Genomic DNA, 20,687 nt, shown 5'->3' with positions numbered 1-20,687 from the left:
ATTTCTTCTTTAGTCGCATTGCAATACACACTTCAATAGATCCATAACTACGTATTTATAACCTGCCTTTTAAAAAATAGTATTAATTGAAATACTGTATGCACATATACCTTTATTTCCACACAGTCTATTTGACATCTTAAAATGTTTAGCATCTTGCTTGCAAATTCACAATACAAATATGGTTTAATATTTTGGGTTTCCTGATATAACTTCCTTTTGAGATATAACAGATATATTTTTTAAAAAATTGAACCATAAACAATAAGATAGCTGTATGTCTTGCTAATATTGTTTTGGTTTGCTTAACAAGAAGAAAGCAAATGTGTCATAAATGACAATTTGATGTATGTTAGTAGGCTTGTACATTATGACAAGTGGATTTATTTCATTATTTATTTTAATTTGACTATTGTCTAAGAAGGGCAGCATTCTTCCTTTGTTCTTATCTGGAATATTGTTAAGCATGAGAAAAAATTTCAATATTCTTTCCAGTGTTACAGAATTTTGAATATATGGAAAAAAAGCGTGCTTCCTTCCTTTCCTTTCCTTTCCCTTTCCTTCCTGCTCTACTCCTTTTCCCTCTCCCTCTCCTTTTCCCTTTCCTTTCTGCTGTGCCTAGCTCTGAGAAAATAGTGGGTGAATAGGAATTACAGAAAATACGTGCAGGAGTGATTCTAGGAAGGAGCTAAAGTAAACTGCAGCCCAAAGTCCAATTCTAGACAGGAATTTATCTACCTACTTGTTTTAATGGAATTCGGGCAGAAAATGCAAGCTCACAAAACCACAGAGGCAGGAAGGGCATTAAAAGTATTAGTATCAGCTAAATTTCTGTCCCGCTCAACCAAGTGTCAGACAACTCAAGCTTAAATTCGAGCAGCTGGTTGGCTTTTCCTGTTCCTTTATCTGATGGCTGCCTTCCATGGGGAAAGGGTCTTTATGCCGTTTTCATCTGGGAGAGTCTTATGCAACTGTTTGCACAGCTGGTTAAATAATTCAGGTAATGGTCTTTTATCTTAGCAATGCGGTCAGGACGAATTTTTCAGCCCAGGATTAATGAAGAGATTTCCTCAGCTGGAAAGTGACTGACAATTTCTCTTTTCACCTTCTCCTGTTGTAACTGCAGCTTTTGAGGCTTTTTGTGTGTGTCTATTTTGTCCTAATGTTGAAAGGATAGTTTTTGGTCTTTTTTGTAAACTGGCATTCAGCACACCAGACGTGAACAATTCACCTAAATAGGCCATTCTTGGCAGCCATAACTCATCTGCAAAACAACAGGCACACTCTAAACGAAAATCACTGCTGGAAATGTGTCTGTTGGAAGGGGAGCTCAAAGAAATGAATCAACACCTTCCCTCTTGATAGCTCGCTCACTTCTGTATGGAGAAGTTTTTGATGCGCATTTTCCACTTCATCGCACAACCAGGCAAACAAGCGCAAGTTCAGTGCTTGTGCGGCAGTAAGATTGACCACCTGCACAGTCTAATCCAAAATTACTTCCAGAGACAGGTATTTGGGGGGAGCGGTGCTTTGCAGTGAAGGAAGCAATACATGAATTTATCATGCTGGGGCTGCTTCTTTACTTTTTGCCAGAAGACTGCCTGTACGGTGTTGCAGTCCTCCCACATTGTGCTGTTTGCTGCAATAAGCACTGCTGTGTATATTCTTTGTAAGGATTCACAAACCCAAGAATTCTTTCATAACTCGCATTTCTAACACACACCTTACGTGCACAAGAACCTGCACAAAGAAATGGTGTTGGTGATGATGGTGCTTTCTGAAGAGCAGGAAGAACAACTCTGGCGTATGCGCGAGGGGGAAGGGATGCACCGGGAGCAGTGGGGTGGAGGTGGTGTGGCTTAAATGAGAGGGGTTATCTGGGGATGGAGCAGCTCCCCAGGGCTGGGGGTGCTCCTCAGCAGCACGTACCCCTTTGAACTGAGTGCAGCCAATTCAAGAGCAATTGAAGCGGGCTTGTCCTTACGAAGATGAGACAAAATTACAGTAGCCAGGCTTTTATCTACCAGACCTCAACACTCATCCCCCGCTTTTCAAGTTCCCTCTAATGGGGATTCACTGCCCCTGAGCCCCACGGAGTCTGCAGGTGCCAGACTGGATTTTGCTGGGGTATGCAGAGCCAGCTTCTCCCCTGCAGCAGCTTCCCGCGCCTGGTATCTTTAATCTCAGGGCTCCTTGAGGCTGCTGGTTTGTTTCTGTGTCACTTCCCCCCCCACCTTCTTAGCTCATCTATTACTGTACAAATAAACTGTGTGCCTTGTCGATATAAATACTGGAGTATGGCCTCTCAAATAAAAGAAATGTTGGTGTATATATACTTTGTACGACAGAGTGTCTGTCCCTTGCTGTAAGGTCTACTTACACTGCCAGAGCTGAGTGTGTAGGCCTTGAGTGAAAAAAGGACGTAAGGCTGGTCTGCTTGGCCAGACATTTTGTTTGCAGGGTAAGTGGTAATGTTGCTTTTTTCCCCTTAATTCTTCTTCTTCTTTGTTTGTTTTTTTTTTTTTAAATTTTGAAAGGTAAATACTCCCTGAAGGTGTTTTTACAGGGTTACAAGAAGCGGACATACTGAACTTAGTAAATTGCCTTATGTTTGAAAAGTAAATTTAGCAAAAGGAAAGCAAAATTATATTGGTGTATTTTTTTTTCTTTTAGGACAGTGGAATACCAAGATGGTAAACAAATATTGCTAAATTCAGGTTCTATGGTTAATTTAGAATAATATTCTTACTCCTTCAGAGCATGAGTCACACCCAACCAATGCAGCCTTCAGAAGTGACAGACTCTCCCCTCTTTGGAGGGAATGAGGTAGGACTTCCAACTGCATGTGCCTTGTAGGCTCCCTAAAGAGCTGATCAGTCTGGCCTTACCAGGGACATCAAGGATGACCAAATCTCTTGATGAGGCCTGAAAATGTGTACTTGAACTGTGTGTTCAAGTACAGCATGACTAAAAAAGAGAGAGCCGCCTTTTCATGTGCAGTGCGGAGCTGCCCTTCCACCCTCACCACACCTGGTCCTCAGTCAAGTGAGTGTAAAGGAGAGCGAGCTGGCTTGGCTATAGCCTCCCTGACTTCTGTTTGACAAAGAAAATTAACATGGGACAAGAATATTAACATGTCAATAACTAAACAAATGGTATTATTAAGTCCCTGATAAAAGCCAGAAGTGAAACGGATACTTCCAGGAGCCTGAGCAGAGCTGACTGGATTGACAATGCAGGACATTTATGTCGTGAACAGGAACAATACTGTTTTTTTGCTGAACTATCCTTACTTCTAAGTGCTTTCCAAAACCACAGAGACATCACATGCTGATTTTCTTGACAGAAAACAAAGCACTTCTTCCTTTCTCATACATGTAAGATGCAATAATGTTGATATGTGTCTTCAGCGTTGCTATTTTGATATTATTACCTCTTCAATGGTTTCTCAGTTCTGCTTTTGTTACTTAACCTTGTTCTAAGGACAAGAAACAGTAAACATTCAAGAATGAAGAAATGGGTAAATGTCTATTAGACGAGATATACTACTGCTATCAGGGCAATTAGGGGAGACACTGCAGTTCTCTAAAAAATTTCACATTGTTATCTAATGGTATCTGTTAATGGATTATTTTTAACATGGTGGCTTTGTTATTAAGCAGGATGAGTCTGAAACAGCAAGTTTGTGTGCTCCACTGTCAGCACAAGTCTTACAAGACAGTATGTAAGAGCAAGTTGTGTTATAATTATGAAATTTACTGTAAAGTTGAGTTACAGTTCTGGTTTACAAAAACTGTGAGATCATAATCTCTATTCTTAGTAAAAGAAAGTTTAAGTTAGAAATTTAAAAAATGTATATAACTACTTATCTAAAGAAGCAGCACGGTAAGTATGGTCAGCAAGCATAACTGTCACTGAGCTGCTCTCAGAAACTGCATGTTGCATGAAACATGGTTACATATCTGCGTAGGATCGATGTATCTATGCGAGGGTTTAAAAAAAACCCACACCATTTTTCAGCCTGTGGCCATGCACAAATCAAACATGTCAGCTTGATATTTGTCCCTACAAGTTCTCTTTGGGTAGGGGGAATACTTGGCTTGTTTGAATAGAAAGAACTGTTTTAATCGTCTTTTGGCCAGCCTTGCCTCCATGGGTCTACATGAAATGGTGAGAGAGGGTTGCGCCTACTAGAGTTTCAATTTGTGCCATGTTGAGAGGAGAAGCACCAAATCTTGACTAACAGAGAACCAGCTAGTCCCTGAAATGTGCTTTAAGAGAGAAATAGATGTATTGCGTACTGGATTGAGACAGGCAATGTGGATAAAGAGGCACTTATGCAAGGATTGGATAGCTCAAAAATATTCCCCAAAAGACAGTTCAGAGATGGTTAAGAATGAAGAGAATATGTCTTTTGTTGCTTGAGTAAATATAATATGGGAAGATTAAAGACATTGCACTTGTAAATCATGGTTTGCAATCAAGGGCTCATGTGATGCCGTGGAACTCAATGCAAGAATATGATAATTGGTTGAACAAACCTGTTTTAGTGAGTATGGTTAATTACTTTATAGCCACTACGTTTTACACTGATGAAGCAAGAAGCAGCAGCAGTAAAAGCAGAAGGTACAGAAGGCTGTTGATGGTAAAAGGATAAAAATAGCTAAAAAGGACTATGATACCAAGGACGTTCAGAGAACGCTGTTTAGAGGTGACAAAAAATGAGATTACAATTTTGTACAAAGTTCTGGTATTTGTATGAAAACAGAATCAAATTAGAATGAAAGCCCTAAAATTGCAAGGAAAAAGACGACTAGGCATTTCTAGATATTCATATTACTGAAACAGAAATGTGATAGAAAAATGAACACAAATAGAAATACAAATGTTACAGGAAAATAAAACCCCACAAATGTTACAGGAAATGGTATAGAAATATTAATTATGAAAACTGAATTGTGAACCTCTTAATATAGTTCAAGTGAATTGACACTGCTATTGGGGAACAATTCGTATCTGATCAAAATTAAATACTTGCTTTTATCTAACTGAAATCATTCATAAGTTCCACAGATTTTTTACAAACCAAATCTCAGTATGTCCAAGTCACAAGCAATGCATTAAGATGAAACAGGAGGAAAACTGCAAAATATCATCTGCTCCCTGTTGCCTACTGCCGACAGTTACAGATGATGTGCCTGGTACGTGGAGAAACGAAACAAGTCCAAGCCAGCAGCAGTATCTTACTCTGCATCACAGAGTTTTAAGGAAGGAGCACTGAATGCATTGTTAATAAAAGCATAACATTCAAGGGGTGATACTCTGCAGCACACAGTGAAAATAGATTTTTACCTCCGATTCTCTCTAGTCTGTAAATTATCGTAAAGATTTCACATTCTGCATGATTTCACCACCTTTCCAGAATGGCTGGAAAGCTCGTTAATTTAACTGTGGGAGCAAAGTAAACTTGTAAGGGCTCTGCTTGCTAATGTCACTCTCTTTGATTTCTGTTGCATTCCCTTGGAGACAAGAATTGAGCAGGAGAGGGAGGAGGGGAAGGAGAAGACAAATGAGCTCAGGGCATGAAGTGCCCAGGGAAACATTGGATGGACTGTCAAGAGATACAAGAGGGGATTGAGAAGAAATGCACCGCTAGGAAAGCAAAAGGCAGGGAAGCCAAACATGCCTTTGAGAAATGATGGGAGACATGGGAAGGAGCGAGATACAAGGTAAGAAAGTAAGGAAACATAGTAGGAGGGCAGGGTCTGGGGAGCAAAAAAGAGACATGGAAGAAAGGCAGTGAATTTGCAGGGAGGAGGAGGAGGCGTCTTAGTCTGGATCAGATCTCTGCCTGCTGATACTGCTCCTAGAAGGAGAGGAAGGCAAGAGGAGGGAAGGCCAGAAAGAGATGGGAAACAGTGGCTATTGGAATTAATTCACATTCACGGCTAAGGGAGGAAAGTTATCTGAGTTTAACCAAAGGGGCTGGAGGAGGCCAAAGGAGAGCACATGCAACCTGCACCTTCCTGGGGAGCTGTGAGACGGAGGAACAGTTGCCTCGTTACAGAAGAGCCTGCAGAAACACCTGGGCTGGGACGGCAGAGGGACTGATCCCAGATGCCTGACACTGGGCTGACCACGATTTGTTCTAAACCACCTCTAAGGACAACGTGGCTGTCAGAGATCACCCGAGTGCCCAGCAGGTAGACTGCAACCTTAGCCGCGCAGCCCAGCCTCAGCAAGTGCTGCCCAGACAGCTAAGGCCGTCGTCGTGCCCTGGAGGGATCCTCCCTCCCAGAGCAGCCTCTACCAGTTGGAGCAACCTGAGGAGCACAAAGCAGCTGGAGGCTGGCAGGGCAGCAGGCCAACGATTCAACCAAAGGACTTCCCCGTAACGTCCCGGCTGAAGTTACACACAGTAGTTGTGGAGCAAGCGGAATGAGAGCAGCGGGGTCGTGACAGCCCCTCAAGCGTGTGCTCAGCTTCCACCGGCTCCCAGGGAGTGACTCAGGATAGTGAGATGATTCAGAAGAAGCGGGGCTGAACAAGACGCTTAGGACCTTCTCAGAGGTCTGCCTTGCTCTTCTGGTCACATTAAGTATCATGAGTAATAGCAGCTTTTTCTCTGGAATAATCTGCCCTCTTGAGCATCGTCAAACTTCCAATTAAAAACTTTCAATTGAGCTTTTTACCCATTTTCAGCTGAATTTAAAGCCTGGCTGGCAACTCCTGGCATGCCAGGGCTTTGACGGAGACTTGGGGTTGCAGGGTGGGGGCGGGTCTGACCTCCTACACAACTGAGCGATTGCACAGGGGCACTTCAAGGCTTTTTAGGAGTTCAATTCTGATACTTCCAAAAACGTAGGTCCAGAGAAAATGCTCCTTCTGTGGACCTGGCTTAGCTCTCTGTATGTGAAAGCAGACTGGAAACCACTGCACAAAAAATAATGTCATATAGGCTAGCTAGAAAGCATCACTTCCAAAATGCTAATATGCATATAGTCCAACTTTTAAGATTTATCTGTTTCAATGTTCATATTATGCATACATAATAAGCAGTTATAGTTAATAGTTTCCAGCTCAGATATCTCACAATTTTATAACAGCAAATTTGATTAGCCTGATTACTCTTATACCTTGTTTAATATTATAATTTCATTATGAAACCTAATCTGGAGGACTGTTAGCTTCATATGGCTCCATTGGTTTTTTAGTATGCGTGTATTTTCAATCCTTTTTGTAAACGCTCTGTTAACATCTTTTTTATTCAGCAAGTTTTTAGACCTTCAATAACAGATAAGAGTTACTACTAATTTTAGTAACAGTACTTTACAAAAGTACACATTCTTGAAATATAAAGTGTCAATTTTGATCAGCAGACTATAACCCTTAACAAAATAGGAATTTAGAAATCCATTTTGCCATAAAGATATAAAAAAAATCAAAGCCTGCAAACAAATACAGAAAAGAGATTATATGATATCCTAAATAATTCAAGTTAGTACTTACAATTTTCACTGTAAAAAACACAAAGAGCATAAAAAAAAAATAAATTCCAGTATGTCAGTCCTTCCCTTCTTCAGGCAAAGTGGAGACTCAATAAAGTAAACTCTAGATTAATTAACGTCCAGACTAAATGAAATAAAAAGTAAACTTCTTTTGGATCTGATATTAGTGTGATTTAGACTGTGGAAAAAAGCCATGAAAAGAAACAAGTCCAAATGCTTTAATATGTGCCAGAGCAGCGATTGCCAAATTTTGGGATGCAATGTTTTTTCAACGATTTTCTCTTTTCGCTGAAAAGTTGTTCTAAAAAAGGAAAAAAGAAGATGAAATCTTTTTCATAAATCTGCTCTCAAATCACTGAGAACTCAATTGAAATGATCCAAGTTCTTCGGATCCACGCTCTGGTTATACAAGCAGATTTGCACAAGAGAATAGTTAACGAAACTATTACTGAATTGGCTCCAAAGACTGATCCTCTCATTACTAAACCTACAGTATTTTCACTCCAATGTGACTTCTGCCATTTAAACAGATGTGTGACAACCAAAGGGTGAAACAACCCAGCCATACTCAGAGCTAGTTGAAAAATGACATTTCTAGTCCATTGGACATTCTAACAGTTGAAAACTTTTAACTCTGAGTGGGAAGAAACTCTAAATTCACCGTGGAATATAAATTCTATCCCCTTCCCAAAATATTTTCAGAATCTGAATAATACAATAGAGTAAATAAAACACCTAAACTCTGATATTAAAAGAAAATGCATCCAGCAATGAAACTGAAATATTTTGCTATTACTAAAATAGAACAAGGAACTCAGGATGATTTCTTCTCCTAATTTCTTATTCCTCGCCTGATGTTTGAGGGAAACCTTTCCATTTTAACAAGACTTCATTTTTTTCAACAGAAAACCTTCAGCTGAAAATTTTTTAGCCCACAGTACCTACAAACATGAATATGCAAAAGCTGGGAGAGAGATACACACACGTATACCCTGTCACCCCACACAATCCCTTATGTGATACACATGGTTTCCATCAATTTTGGCAATAGTAGCAGAACCCTCTGGAAAGCCAGCTTAGTCAGATTTAGTGTTACAAATCATCAGTACCAAAAAGGAAAGTCACAATAATGTTTGCTGATCCTAGAATAAAAAATGGCAAAATCGTCGTGTTTATATCTATTTTTCCTTCAAAAGGAAAATATACAGACACAAATTTGGTGCATGGGGATTTTATGTTGAAAAGAAGTAAGCAGCTATGATGCCTGATGGATGTTTTTAAGAACGCTGTTTTGGCAAGAAAAATAATACGGTGCTTTTTTTCCCACTTATTCCCTGTAGCTTTACATAATCTGTGTAATTTTTTTATTTTTGTTATTACCTTGTACAGAGCATTATAGAAAACATGACTGGAAGGGACCTTGAGAGGTCATGTGGTCCAACCCCTACCCCAAGGCAGGATCTGCTCTTCCTGCGTTAGTCCTGAAAGATGTCTAAGCTGTTCTTAAAGACAGTCTGTGAAGGGCAAGGGGTCACTACAGTTGCCTGTCTGCTCCAGGGCTCCAAAATCTTCACCATGAAGTATTTCCCAATGTGTAATCTGAATCTTCCTTGTTGCAATTAAACAGATTACTGCTTCGCCAAGGCTACGGGGAGGAGATTAATATCTTTGCTTCCGCAAAAGCCTCATACACTTGCAAATTCGGGGCGAGTGAAATTGCTTAGCTTTCTCCGTAATTATTTCAGCTTGGGAATTCTAACGAGACATTGGTCGGAGGTAATTGTTTAGGAAGTGCATAAACAGCAGCTTGGAAATAATAGTAATACTTGCTGAGGGGAACAGCCTGCTCTCTGGGTTCTCTGTAAGCCAGCTGGACGTAACCTAACTCAGACCAGAAAGTCTGCATGAAAGCAGATCAGGTGTCAAAGATGGCTATTTACAGACTCAGTAAATAACTACGTACTTCATGACACACAGTACCCTAAATTCTGCCTATGATGAAAAACATACACCTATCAACCACTTAAGAGTGAATATAATATCCACTTTTTTGCGATCACGCAGACGCCATTAAGATACATCCAGGAGCCATCAGCTACTTCTGCAGTACACCATAGTAGGCTACACAAAAACTACAGGCAACATGGTGAGAAATTACTGCCCTGATTAAAACTCTAGGTCCTCAATTAGCCAGTATGAATGCCAGCATGATTTAAAGTGCCTGCTGTACCCAGCAGATGCCTCAATTTCAGTAAGGGACTTCACTATCCCCCAAATTGACTGGCTTGCCCAACTCGCCTGCTGGAAACAAGTGGTTGTGTGTGTCACAGTTAAACACCGAATTTACTCTCGGTGGAAATGGATGACTATTCCCAGCCCATCCAAAGCTGTGCTTTGGTCTCTCAGCATACAGGACAGGGCTAACTCATGAGAAGGAGAACACATGCCCTCCTGACTGAACAGTTTCTGATTCCTCTGCGTATCCTCGCTGTGCTTCTATGTCCTCTTGGCAGGACCTAAAAAGATACGCAGCGGATGCACCAATGCACAGTTAAATATTACAGATGTGCACTAATGCTTTGGGAACGTGCCCGCTACCAAAGCCCTGCCAATTTACAGATTATTGTAAGAATACCTTAAAGCTGGCAGCAGCACCATTCCACCTGCTGTCTTTGTTAGGATCGGCATTTCTAGCCCTGTCTCCACTTCAGGACACAATATGCAGTAAAGCAGCACCTGCTGCTCTCGTGTCTCTGACGGGCATATGTAAAGGCTGGAGAGTAGATACAGGTGCTCAGAGCCCTCCTGCATACTGCCTCAGCCAAATGTACGCTGACAGAAATGTGAAGTTATCTCAGAACACAGATGTTTGGCTTTGCTGCCACTGCCTGACACCGGCACTTTATTTTCTTTATCATGTGTGTTGAATTGAAAGCTTTTTTTTTTTAGGCCCTGACCTTGGCAGCAGTTGCTACTGCATTTCATCATAAAGAAAGGAGAAAAGAAGAGGGGAAAAAAGAAGAAAAAGAAGAGGGACTTAAGGGATTTTCATGATGCCCTTTGTAATCCTGAATACTTCAGCTCAGGGCCCTCTAACACTTTTACTTATCATACTAACACTATATCTTCCACTCCTTTATAGACACATTTTTACCCAACCTTAGCGTGTCTTTCATGTATTTAAAAATACACATTTTTCCAGTTGACAGAGATGACTGGAAAAAATCTGTGTTAATTCTACATCGATCTTCTCTGAAATAAATTGTGTGTGTTTTAAGCTGCATTTTTGTTACGTTTTGTTTGGCGTATCAGTTTATAGTTCAGCTCATTTGGGGATGAAGTTGCCTATGAACCCTGTACATGATCTCTCAGGTTCTACTAGTTTATCTATAAATTGTCATGACCTTCCTTAGTCAATATAATTGAGGATTCTGTAAAACGTTTTGCTAATCCGGCTGTTATGAACAGGCATTGATGACTTAATGACTGTAACACAAGGTAAAGCAATTCACTGAAAAGATTTTTTCTGAGGCTGGAAAAATTACAAGCCCTACTGTTCCACCAATACCTCTTGCTGTTGCGTTCGCACCTGTATACCACACATTGCCGGTGGTCTCTGTTTTCAGTTTGTTCCTACAGGAATGACATTTCCCCCCACAGCCCACATTTCTCTTCTCAGCCTCCTCTGCCCAGGTCCACCTGTGTGAAAGCCTGCCGTGTCATCCAGGATATCCTTCCTGCATATTCACCACTCAGCAACACAAAACCTTTTACAACTTCAAAAAAATACCCACCCAGTCTTTTTTTTTTGATAAAAGACCATGCAGACATGCTTTTACTTAGAAAAAAAGGAAGAAAAAAATATTGAGCAGTGAAGACAAATTTCTTGTCAGTATTTGCTGCAGAACAATGTCAATCCAATGAGCAAATGGAATGAAGATCTAGTTTTTGATGCAGATCTACAAAATCGTGGTTGTCTGAGTTACAGCTTTCTTGACAAGAGTGAAATGTTGTCTCACTATTATTTCAATTTATAAAACTCAAATTCAAAATAATGAATTTAAAATTATTCAGACCCAATGTTTAGAAGAAGTCAGATAGAGGAAGACAGTACGGGAAACAAAAAGTATCTTCCTGTGCTTTTTGTTATCAAGGGTCATCTTTACAGTTACTTCATCAGTCTGCAGAAATATTTCAAATAATACTGTAGAACTCAATAAAACTATACAGCATCCGACATTATTTTATGTACTTACTCAAAAAAAGTGGTCCATCCAGTCTCATCGCTTTTAGTTGCCAGAAGTCCACTGTTGCCGTGGTAGGTAAATAAGACAAGCTCCTGCCCTTGTGCAGTCATGCTTTTCAAACATCCATTAGTGCCTATCGTCAACCAGATGACTTGGTTATCAGGAGAGACCACTCTTACTGGCATCCGGTTCGGATCCCGTCTGATACGAAGAGTATTTCCATTGCTGTCTGTTACCGCAGTAATATCATTATCATTACTGTAGCTAAAATTGTACAGATAGTCTCCGGTGACTAAACTCACAGTGTACTGGTGAGTACCATTGACATCGAAGATATAAAGCTCTTGGTCGGTTGGAGAAGCAATTTCATAGAAGTTCACTGAATTCAATAAGGGTTTGTTCTTTGACACAGCCCGTATCCTAATATTTCCCAGATCAGCAATATACAGGGTGCCATCTGGAGACACAGCTAAGGAGGAAGGGGCATTAAGTTTGGCATCTTTAGCATAACCATCTCCATTTTGGTAACAGTCACAGTTGACATCATTTTTGCAATCGCACTCTGAGGGTATTCCAGCAACTAATGAGATCTCTCCATCAGTTGTGACCTGTCTTATCCTATTGATCTTTTTTTCATCAGTTTCTGTAATGTAAAGCACCCCACTGTAGGACACTGCAATGGCAGTTGCTGACTCTAGCGTGGTCTGTACAGCGTGCTTTCCCACCGTGTACTCCACTCCAGGAACCTGGCAATGCATTGGCCTCCCCGCAGCAATGCGAACCTGACGGTTTTCAGTGATCTGCAAAACTACGTTGTTATCCAAAACATAAATGGAGTTATCCATTGGGTTGATAGCTAAATCTGTAGGCCATTCCAGACGAACCTTAACAAATAGAAGAGTTTTGTTAAACAGTTAACCAGTGCAGATTAAATGAATTAATTCACCTTCAGTTTTAGACACTGCTGTAAGGATATTTTTCATCTGCTGTAAGAAATCATGACAAAAACTTGTATGAAAATACATGCAGCAAACTAAAGCTTTTCAGGGAGGCAAGGGGAACAATGCTCAGACATCTATTATACTGCAGAAAAGCCAGCTGCATTGGAACTACAATACAGGCTGAATTTCCCCTCCAATAAATGCTATACTTTTCTGTATCACAAATGTATAAATAAAAATAGAGACATATCAAAGTCTAAATACATACTTTAAGGACAGTACTCATCTTCTATTCTTGTAATAGCAAAAATAACTTACTACCTTCCAGATCATGAAAGACTGCACCAGATTCCATTTTTGAACATAGCACTAGTGATGTCCCTTCTTACTTACAGAAGCTTCTTGAGACAAATAGAAAAATGTTTTTCTGTATATATCCTCTCATTCACTCTAGTAGGCTGTTAACGATTCAGAAAACATCAACATGCCAAGATAGTTCTAACAGATCTGCCATTCTCCCAGTATTTACTACCAGACTTAATGTTTCCTGCTGATAGTTTTGCTGTTCTAAACTGAACTGAACTTTATGGGCAGAAAAATTGAATACAGCTGCATTTATAGCTAGGAGAATACACTGTGATTCATGCCCTTGGAACAGGTTTCTTTCTCTCCAAATTCTGCTGTTAAATATCCACTACGCACTCCACCCAGTTTTATTTTAAGAGACAAGAAAGCTGCGTATGCATTTCTAGCCTCAGCTCAGCTTTCCAAATTAGCAGCAGCTAAAAAGTACCTGGCTGATGTGCATGCTGGTATCACAGGTTAGAGGTCGTGCTGAGGTCAGGTCATTGGAGCCAAGCAAAGTGGATATTATTCCGTTCTGATCCACCTTTCTGATCATGGTCCCATCAACGAAGTAGATTAACCCGTTCTTGTCAATTGCTATTCCTTTAGTGAAGAGAATAAAAGTTAGTTTTTTGTACTAGCGGTGAATATATTATCTATAACTAAGGGCATAAGTGGTATGTAGCTAGTGGAAATTAAGGACAGAAAATACAGTCTTAGGCAGTAGGTAGTAAAACAGCTTGTAAACGTATTTTGCAAAATAAACCAATATTCAGTATGAAATCTACTACTGTTGATTGCATTTGCTGTTCATTTGCTGTTGTGTGTTGAGAAGGGCCTAGCTTTTAAGTTAACCTGAAACACAGGATAAGTGGGACCAAAAGCAATGCTGATTTTAAATCTTCACCGTTGCCTGTCAAACACAATCTAAATGAGCATTTAAAAATGCTCAATAACCATTCAAGCCAAATATTTCGTAAAAATTCAACCCGGGTCCCCGGTAGCTCTCTTCCTCAACGGTCTTTCCAGTTGGAAAAAATTACTGAAAACTACTTTTTGGAGCCAACTACTGGGTTCAGTAATTAAACACAGTCATGCCCCTGGCTCTGAACTTTTGTACTGTTTTGAAGGTTACGGAGGATAACTCTTTTTACCTTTAGGGCTCATGAGAGTTGCCTCCACCGCCTTGCCTCCATCACCACACCTTGCCTCATCAAATGGTAGGCACTGCTCTCCTGTTCCTCCTATTACCTCAGCATTTTTAGTCAAGTCTTTCGCACCCGTAAGCGACTTGGGCCGATAAATCCTGCGCGTGTTTGTGTCGGAAACATACAAATCTCCCGTCACGGGGTCAGTTGCGAGGTAGTATCTGTGAGCTGGGTTGTTGCTGTAAAATGGAATCATACATTGCATATGCTGTTATTAATTGCACTGAACGTTGGTTCAAAAAGAAAAGGTTTCAGTTCATATGCAATGTGCAGTAATACATAAACAGTTAAAACCAACAGTGATGCTCTTAGGCATAGGTAGCACAGCTCATGGCCCCAAAAGCTTTTTGGTCCACGTTTCTTGCCTGTGTCACAGGCAGTCCAATCTAGACTACTCATTCTTTTGGCACAGAAGATCCATTTTGTCCATGATGCTCACAGGCCTGTTCCATGCTCTGTAATTAGAGACAGCTCCTGTGTCGGTAATAGGCCAAATCAAAATACTGGAGTCTAAAAACCCCCAGGCTTTCTGGGAACCTTGATCCAGTTCCAAACTTTGCAGCAGGACCCCAGCCCTCGTTTACACTTTGTTGCTGTTATCATCCTATCTGTTTTATTATAATTTATATAAGGCTGCTGGGGTGCATGGTTTATATAATTCATAAACAGATAAGGCAGAGTTTGTATTATTAGTTCCCAGGCAAGAGATAAGACATCCTTCATAAGTACTTGTTTAATCCACGGCTTTCAAAGACGTGATATGCATGATTTAACGCATTAGGAAATGTCATCTTTTCCACCAGAGCACCGAGCGGAGCTTTTCCGTCCTTCTTAACTTGGAGTCATATTTCAAATAACTGTACACATTGGCACAAACCCGCTAACTATGCCAACACAGTCTTTATTACAGTGAAAATATATATTGCTAACCATTTTCCCAGAAACGTACATTTTGCCTCTCCACTGGTGCCACATAATTGAGAATTACTATCTTTTCTCTCCTGCTGGTGAAAAAAATAGCCCTGGAGAGTACCTTTTGGGTTGATATATTATGATGTAGAAACTTAACCCACTGCAGTTGGGAATCCTGACCTAATTTACGGCACGAAGAGCTGAAATAAGGTCATGTAAATACAGGAGGTAATTTCAGATGCTCTCCTAATGGATTGAAGCAGAGTGTCTGAACAGCCAGTCCCACTTCTGATGTTTGCAAAAGCGCTGCTTAAACAGATCTACCAGTCTTGGTGATAGCCAAACATCTGTTTGCAGAATGCTATACTTCACGTTTTGTAAATACATAACCGTGCTAATGTAACACATTTTTATGTACTGCCACTTGGAAAAAGCAACGAGACCAACAGGAACAACTTGTGAACAAATTATGTCTTTTAGCAGGGACAGATTTTTATAGCTATGCAGTTACAAAAACACAGAAAAAATGTGTTGCATAAATAGGATTTTCTTTGGTTTTAAGACTTTTAACATGTTGGTTCAGAACAAAAAAACCCAGTGAAACAGACTAATGAAATCAAATACACAGTGTTTAGCACCTCTTAAAAAGCTCTGCTGTAGAGCTGAGTGTTGCACAGCATGTCTGAAAACAATCAAATGTAGGCTTGCTTTAAATTTCTGTTTGTTAGAAATCTATTATTGCCAATGTGCTAAATAGTTGAAAAGTATTTTCGAAACCTTAATTTATGCAGAGATCATTTAATATGATCACTCTGTAGTGTACGGATTATTTATACCTCTATAGACTGCAAATTCAATTATACCCATTTACATGATTACTTTGGTCTTTAAGAAACTTCGCAGACACTTCAAATATAAACACATTGCAAAATGTGAAATGTGCAGTTAAATTTTATTTCATTGTAATTTAAAATAAAGTCCTTTCTTATACTACTGAAATCTAAATTAAAGTACCTCTCTTCAACTCATCTAACATTGCCTCAATCATATTTTTCAATTGTTGGAATAAAGAGTAATCAAATCAGTATCAACTAAATAATTTATGCCTAACACAATTATTTATTTCTAAAAAGAATTTTTAAAGCTGTTTCTTCATAAATATGAACACATGTCTATGTTCTAATTAATTCCAACAAAAATGACAACAGCTCTTCTTATTTGTGATGAGTTCTCATAGTAAGTAGTGTATCCTCATCGGAAAAAACCCAACCAGCTGATCATTTAAGACTATTTTCTCATTTTATTAAAAAAAACCCCAAAGTTTGAGAGTGCGTAGGATATTATTATTGAATCAACATAAACTCTCCAACTTGTCATACATAAATGTCTAATGGCTCCTTTCTGAGATAATACAACAGGGTTAATTTCAGCATTTCAAGTTAAGGTTAAAACAGCTGAGGCAGCTTTAGCTGATAGGAAAAACCCCATTAATTCACAGGAGCAAGGCACAATTTGAGGAACTGAATAACTGTCCAACGAAAACCACGTTTGTTTTCTAGCCAGAAAACATCCATGCGCACTATGCAGATCTCCAAAATAGTACAGGGATAAGCAGTCAGCAGCTGGAAAGCTGCACAGAGTTTGTTTTATTTCATTGTAGCTTGAAATATTATTAAGCTTCTGCCTTCTACCAATAACAACAAATGCAAAGAAATAAAATCCAGTCAGTGACTTCTTGACTCATTCAGTATCGCCTAATTGTTGTCAGTAGCTCTGCAAAACATGCAGCTACATACCAACATGGGCCCTGTTAAGACAACTGACTACAAATTAACTTGTTGCATCTATGCCAAATAATAATAAGTGCTTCAAATTTAAAGTGCGCACACACATGCACAGAGCTGTAATGATCTGTTTCCCATTGTTTTTATCTTGCTTATGCCAATCTTTTAATTCTTCAGCTGTCAGATCACCTGCATTACTCTCCATGCATAAATTTTTTAAAAATACTCCTCCTGCTTCAGTGCCCCTCTCTCTCCCATTCACCCTGTGCCTTCTAAACCATACACCTTCAAGGCTGGTTTTATGGTTTGCTAAACTTTTTTCTGGCTCTCTACAGACTTGGGATACCGCCATAGCCTACAAATGACCTCCCTGCCTTCAAAGTCCTTCTAAAAATTACTTCTTCCATGAATGCCTATCAGCATTAATCACCTACAGGCAGCAGTGTGTATAAAGATATCGGTTCAGCTTTGAGATTGAAAAAATGTTAGGTCACTGGTACATGAGAGGATAAATTTGATCAGCACTGTCTCTCTAATGTAGAGTACAGGCTCCTTGAGGTCGGAGGCACATCACTCTCTGTACTGAAGCACTGTGTTTACAGACCAGGAAATTTGAATGCTTGAATAGATAATAGATCTGAACTAGTATTTAGCCCCGTTCATTAGTTTTACTTGGGGAATGCATATTTTAGTGCATTTTCTTAGTTTCGATACCTAGTAATTATATATTGCAATGTGGTCTGTTGAGGGCTGTTTTCCAAACTGCAGTTTAAATAGAAATCTCCTCAGCAGTTTGAAGGACTTGCCAGTGAAACCGGACAGTTTGCCTCCCTCTCCCTACAGGTCAGACAGAAGTGTTTCGTTCATCTCTGCAGCACTTCACAGGGCTCTGCACAACTTCACGCAGGCAAAAGAAGCTGTTTGGTCTCAGGAAGCTGGGGAGCCCATGGCAACAGGATTTGGTGGATCCTACAAGTTTACACATGTTAAATAAAAATCAGCTAAATTAATAGAATAAAAAGCTGCCAGGGGGATATTAAGCCTAAAGATGCCACTCTTGGCTTAGGAAGCTCATGAGCAGCAAACCCCTAAGGCTAAGAGCGGACACTGGGAAAACGTTGTGTGATGGGAGAGAAAACTCAAACTCATAGTAGACCATTATCAGGCTGCACCATGGGCTCCCCACCTCCTGCCTACCGGCTGGCTCCACAACCGCTCCTGCAGAGCCAGTTCTCCACGGTCCTCTATGCCTCCTTCTGCCTCAGGAGGATCCCCCACTTTACAGCTGCTATACAGGCCCATGAAAATGCTGTTACACTAATTTGTGCGGTATGATTGCAATTTTGCTATCTTGAGCTTCTGCATGTGTAGGCATGAATAAAGAAGAAAAGCTTCAATGTTCTCCCTCACCAGTTTTTCTTATATGCAGGGATCTAGTTTCTGAAATGCCGCAGTTGAGCTTGTGACCACAGTTCTGCCAGAGGCAGGAGAGCGTGTTGCTACTAAATCACAGCAAAACAAACCTCATTATGCATCTGTTCCTTAATCCCATTTATCCATTCTAAATTCCCATTTTGAGTATTATGCCGTACTCCATACATTTGCCAAGACAATGTCTTATCCAGCTGCAATCACAACCTTGTGATACCACAAGGGATATAATTCTTTTAAAAGCAGTGGAACAAATGCAAATTAAACGTAATAGTGAAAACCTAAAACCACCAAATAGAAGAGACTGCCTCTGCGTCACACCTGGAAAATAACATAAAATCAGCTAGACTGTACATCAACTCCCAATTTTGATCATTAGCACTGATGTAAACACTGTATTTAGTCATGGAATTTTTTGCCTAACACATTTGAAACATACTTTTTTAAACATAAAACCCTTTCTCACAAAGAAGTATGTCCAAAGAAAAGTGAATTTAAAAAAAAGGGGAACTGAGATATGACTCTCTGGGATTTGTTTAAAAACAAGGAAGGAAAACGACTGGCAGCAAGAAAGGAGAAAAGGGGACCAGCGGGGCTGCTAAGCCCTATACTTAGCGGTTCCGCTACAAAGTCTTGTAGGGTTTCATGCATCCAACAAGATTTTGGCATAACTCTGTTTTTGTCTCCTTATGAGCACCAGCTGCTGTGGCAAAGCAATTTTAAGCATCCACCTTCTTCTCTTCTGTTCTTGCCACTGTTGTAGGAATGCCAAGACGGATGAATGTTGTACTACAATCCCTCTGATTACTATTGTTTTTATGACCAGTCTTATGAATCTTAGTGTACTTTAAAATCCTAAGTCCTGGAGTTGTGTTATTATGGGACAATTTCAAATTTCACTATTAAGAGAAGTTCACCTTTAAAGAAACAGATCTGTTAAATGTAAGCCTGAAAAGACTCAACACCAACAGGCTAATGAAATGAACTCATTTGATACTTTTATAATTTTATTACTTTTAAGCCATTCTTATTGTATTTGGGGTACCTGATTAATGATTTAGTTTTGATAGGATCAGCAAAAGTGCTGTCAGCAAGGAGAACAGGAGTGAGCAGAGACAAGGAGATAGCAAAGGAGGGCATACACAAGCATAAAAAGAAGCCTGACTGTGGACAGAGAGTGATGAGAAAAGAGGAACTCGTATCCGAAAGGACGATACAGCCTGACAGCTGACATAACTAAAACATATGAACTCATTATTTTTGAAAAATACTCCTCTTTTCTAGTAATACATCTCAGAAATGACTTCTCCATTATAAGCATTCATTTGTTAAAAAAGAAAAAAGAACAGTTAGAAAAATATAAATCTTCTTTAAGGAATGCTTACCTATGTCTAAAATCTTTATTTCTTGGTGGGAGCAAGTAAAAAAGAACAGAAAAACATTATTAGAAAAACATTCAGAAAGGATGTTAAAAGATGAAAAGAAGGCAACATTTACATCTATCGTTAGTGAAGTCATGAATGATTGTCTTTTGTCCACTCATGTCGACTATGTAGGTTAACTCTTAAAATCCACTGAATAATTACTTTGGGTAGATTAAATTCTCAGTTTAGATAAGCATAGTTAGAATATTTTACTGGGGTAAACTTTTTTCCTTTTAGTTTTAAATACTTTTTCAAATATTTTAAAATCTTTTGACTCAACTTTTTTTGTTCTCAAAAGCATTTGGAAACTCTAGCTTGCACAACGTCAGAAATCTATTCCATACTTCAGTTTGCAACAGTAATTCACAACTCCACGACAAGAAAAAAACATACCTTAGCTCCAGAACACTAGTAACATTTCCAGATGGGAATATCCGACGAACATAGTTGAAATCCCCCACGTAAAGACTGCCATCTATCCCACAAGCTAAGGCAACTGGAGCCAATAATTTATTACCATCAGCTTGACCATTACAACTTGGGCAGGAGATGCTGCGTCGTCTTCCATTGCCCATAATGCTACTAACAACTGGGGGTTGCTGAGATATAAATTGATTTTCACCATTTCCTTTGTAGAGGATTCCTGGCAGATAATATAAAAAACACAAAACAAAAAATAGTTTATAAAAACTTTGAATGTATGTGCATAAAATGATGCATAAATATTCTAAATATGCTTTTAGTTAATTAACACAATTTAATGGACTTTTAATTATTTCACCACCATATTTTTCTCACTACAAGTAACAGGCTCTATTAAAACATTTATAGTTATCTTTAAGTCACAGACACACAAAGCATTAAATTATCTTGTCCACAAAAGGTAG

At 39.5% G+C, this 20,687-nt stretch overlaps 1 protein-coding gene across 10 annotated transcripts in view; it reads right to left on the bottom strand.

The window, feature by feature from the left end:
• The window catches only part of TENM3 (teneurin transmembrane protein 3), a 478,347-nt gene that overhangs the window by 22,937 nt on the left and 434,723 nt on the right, over nucleotides 1-20,687 (bottom strand). For 8 of the 10 annotated variants that reach the window (XM_049792479.1, XM_049792519.1, XM_049792529.1 and 5 more), the window contains 5 exons: nucleotides 20,194-20,443; nucleotides 19,762-19,782; nucleotides 14,196-14,428; nucleotides 13,490-13,644; nucleotides 11,765-12,639 (listed from right to left, as the gene is read on the bottom strand). In XM_049792479.1, coding sequence (XP_049648436.1) covers nucleotides 11,765-12,639; nucleotides 13,490-13,644; nucleotides 14,196-14,428; nucleotides 19,762-19,782; nucleotides 20,194-20,443 — 1,534 coding nt within the window. The remainder of the gene's footprint in view (nucleotides 1-11,764; nucleotides 12,640-13,489; nucleotides 13,645-14,195; nucleotides 14,429-19,761; nucleotides 19,783-20,193; nucleotides 20,444-20,687) is intronic. The other 2 variants (XM_049792524.1, XM_049792538.1) reach the window with 1 other exon arrangement.

The sequence above is a fragment of the Accipiter gentilis genome, chromosome 3, assembly GCF_929443795.1.
Source record: "Accipiter gentilis chromosome 3, bAccGen1.1, whole genome shotgun sequence".
NCBI lineage: Eukaryota > Metazoa > Chordata > Aves > Accipitriformes > Accipitridae > Astur > Astur gentilis.
Note: the sequence above shows the minus strand (reverse complement) of the source record. Positions and strands in the feature narration are given on the sequence as shown.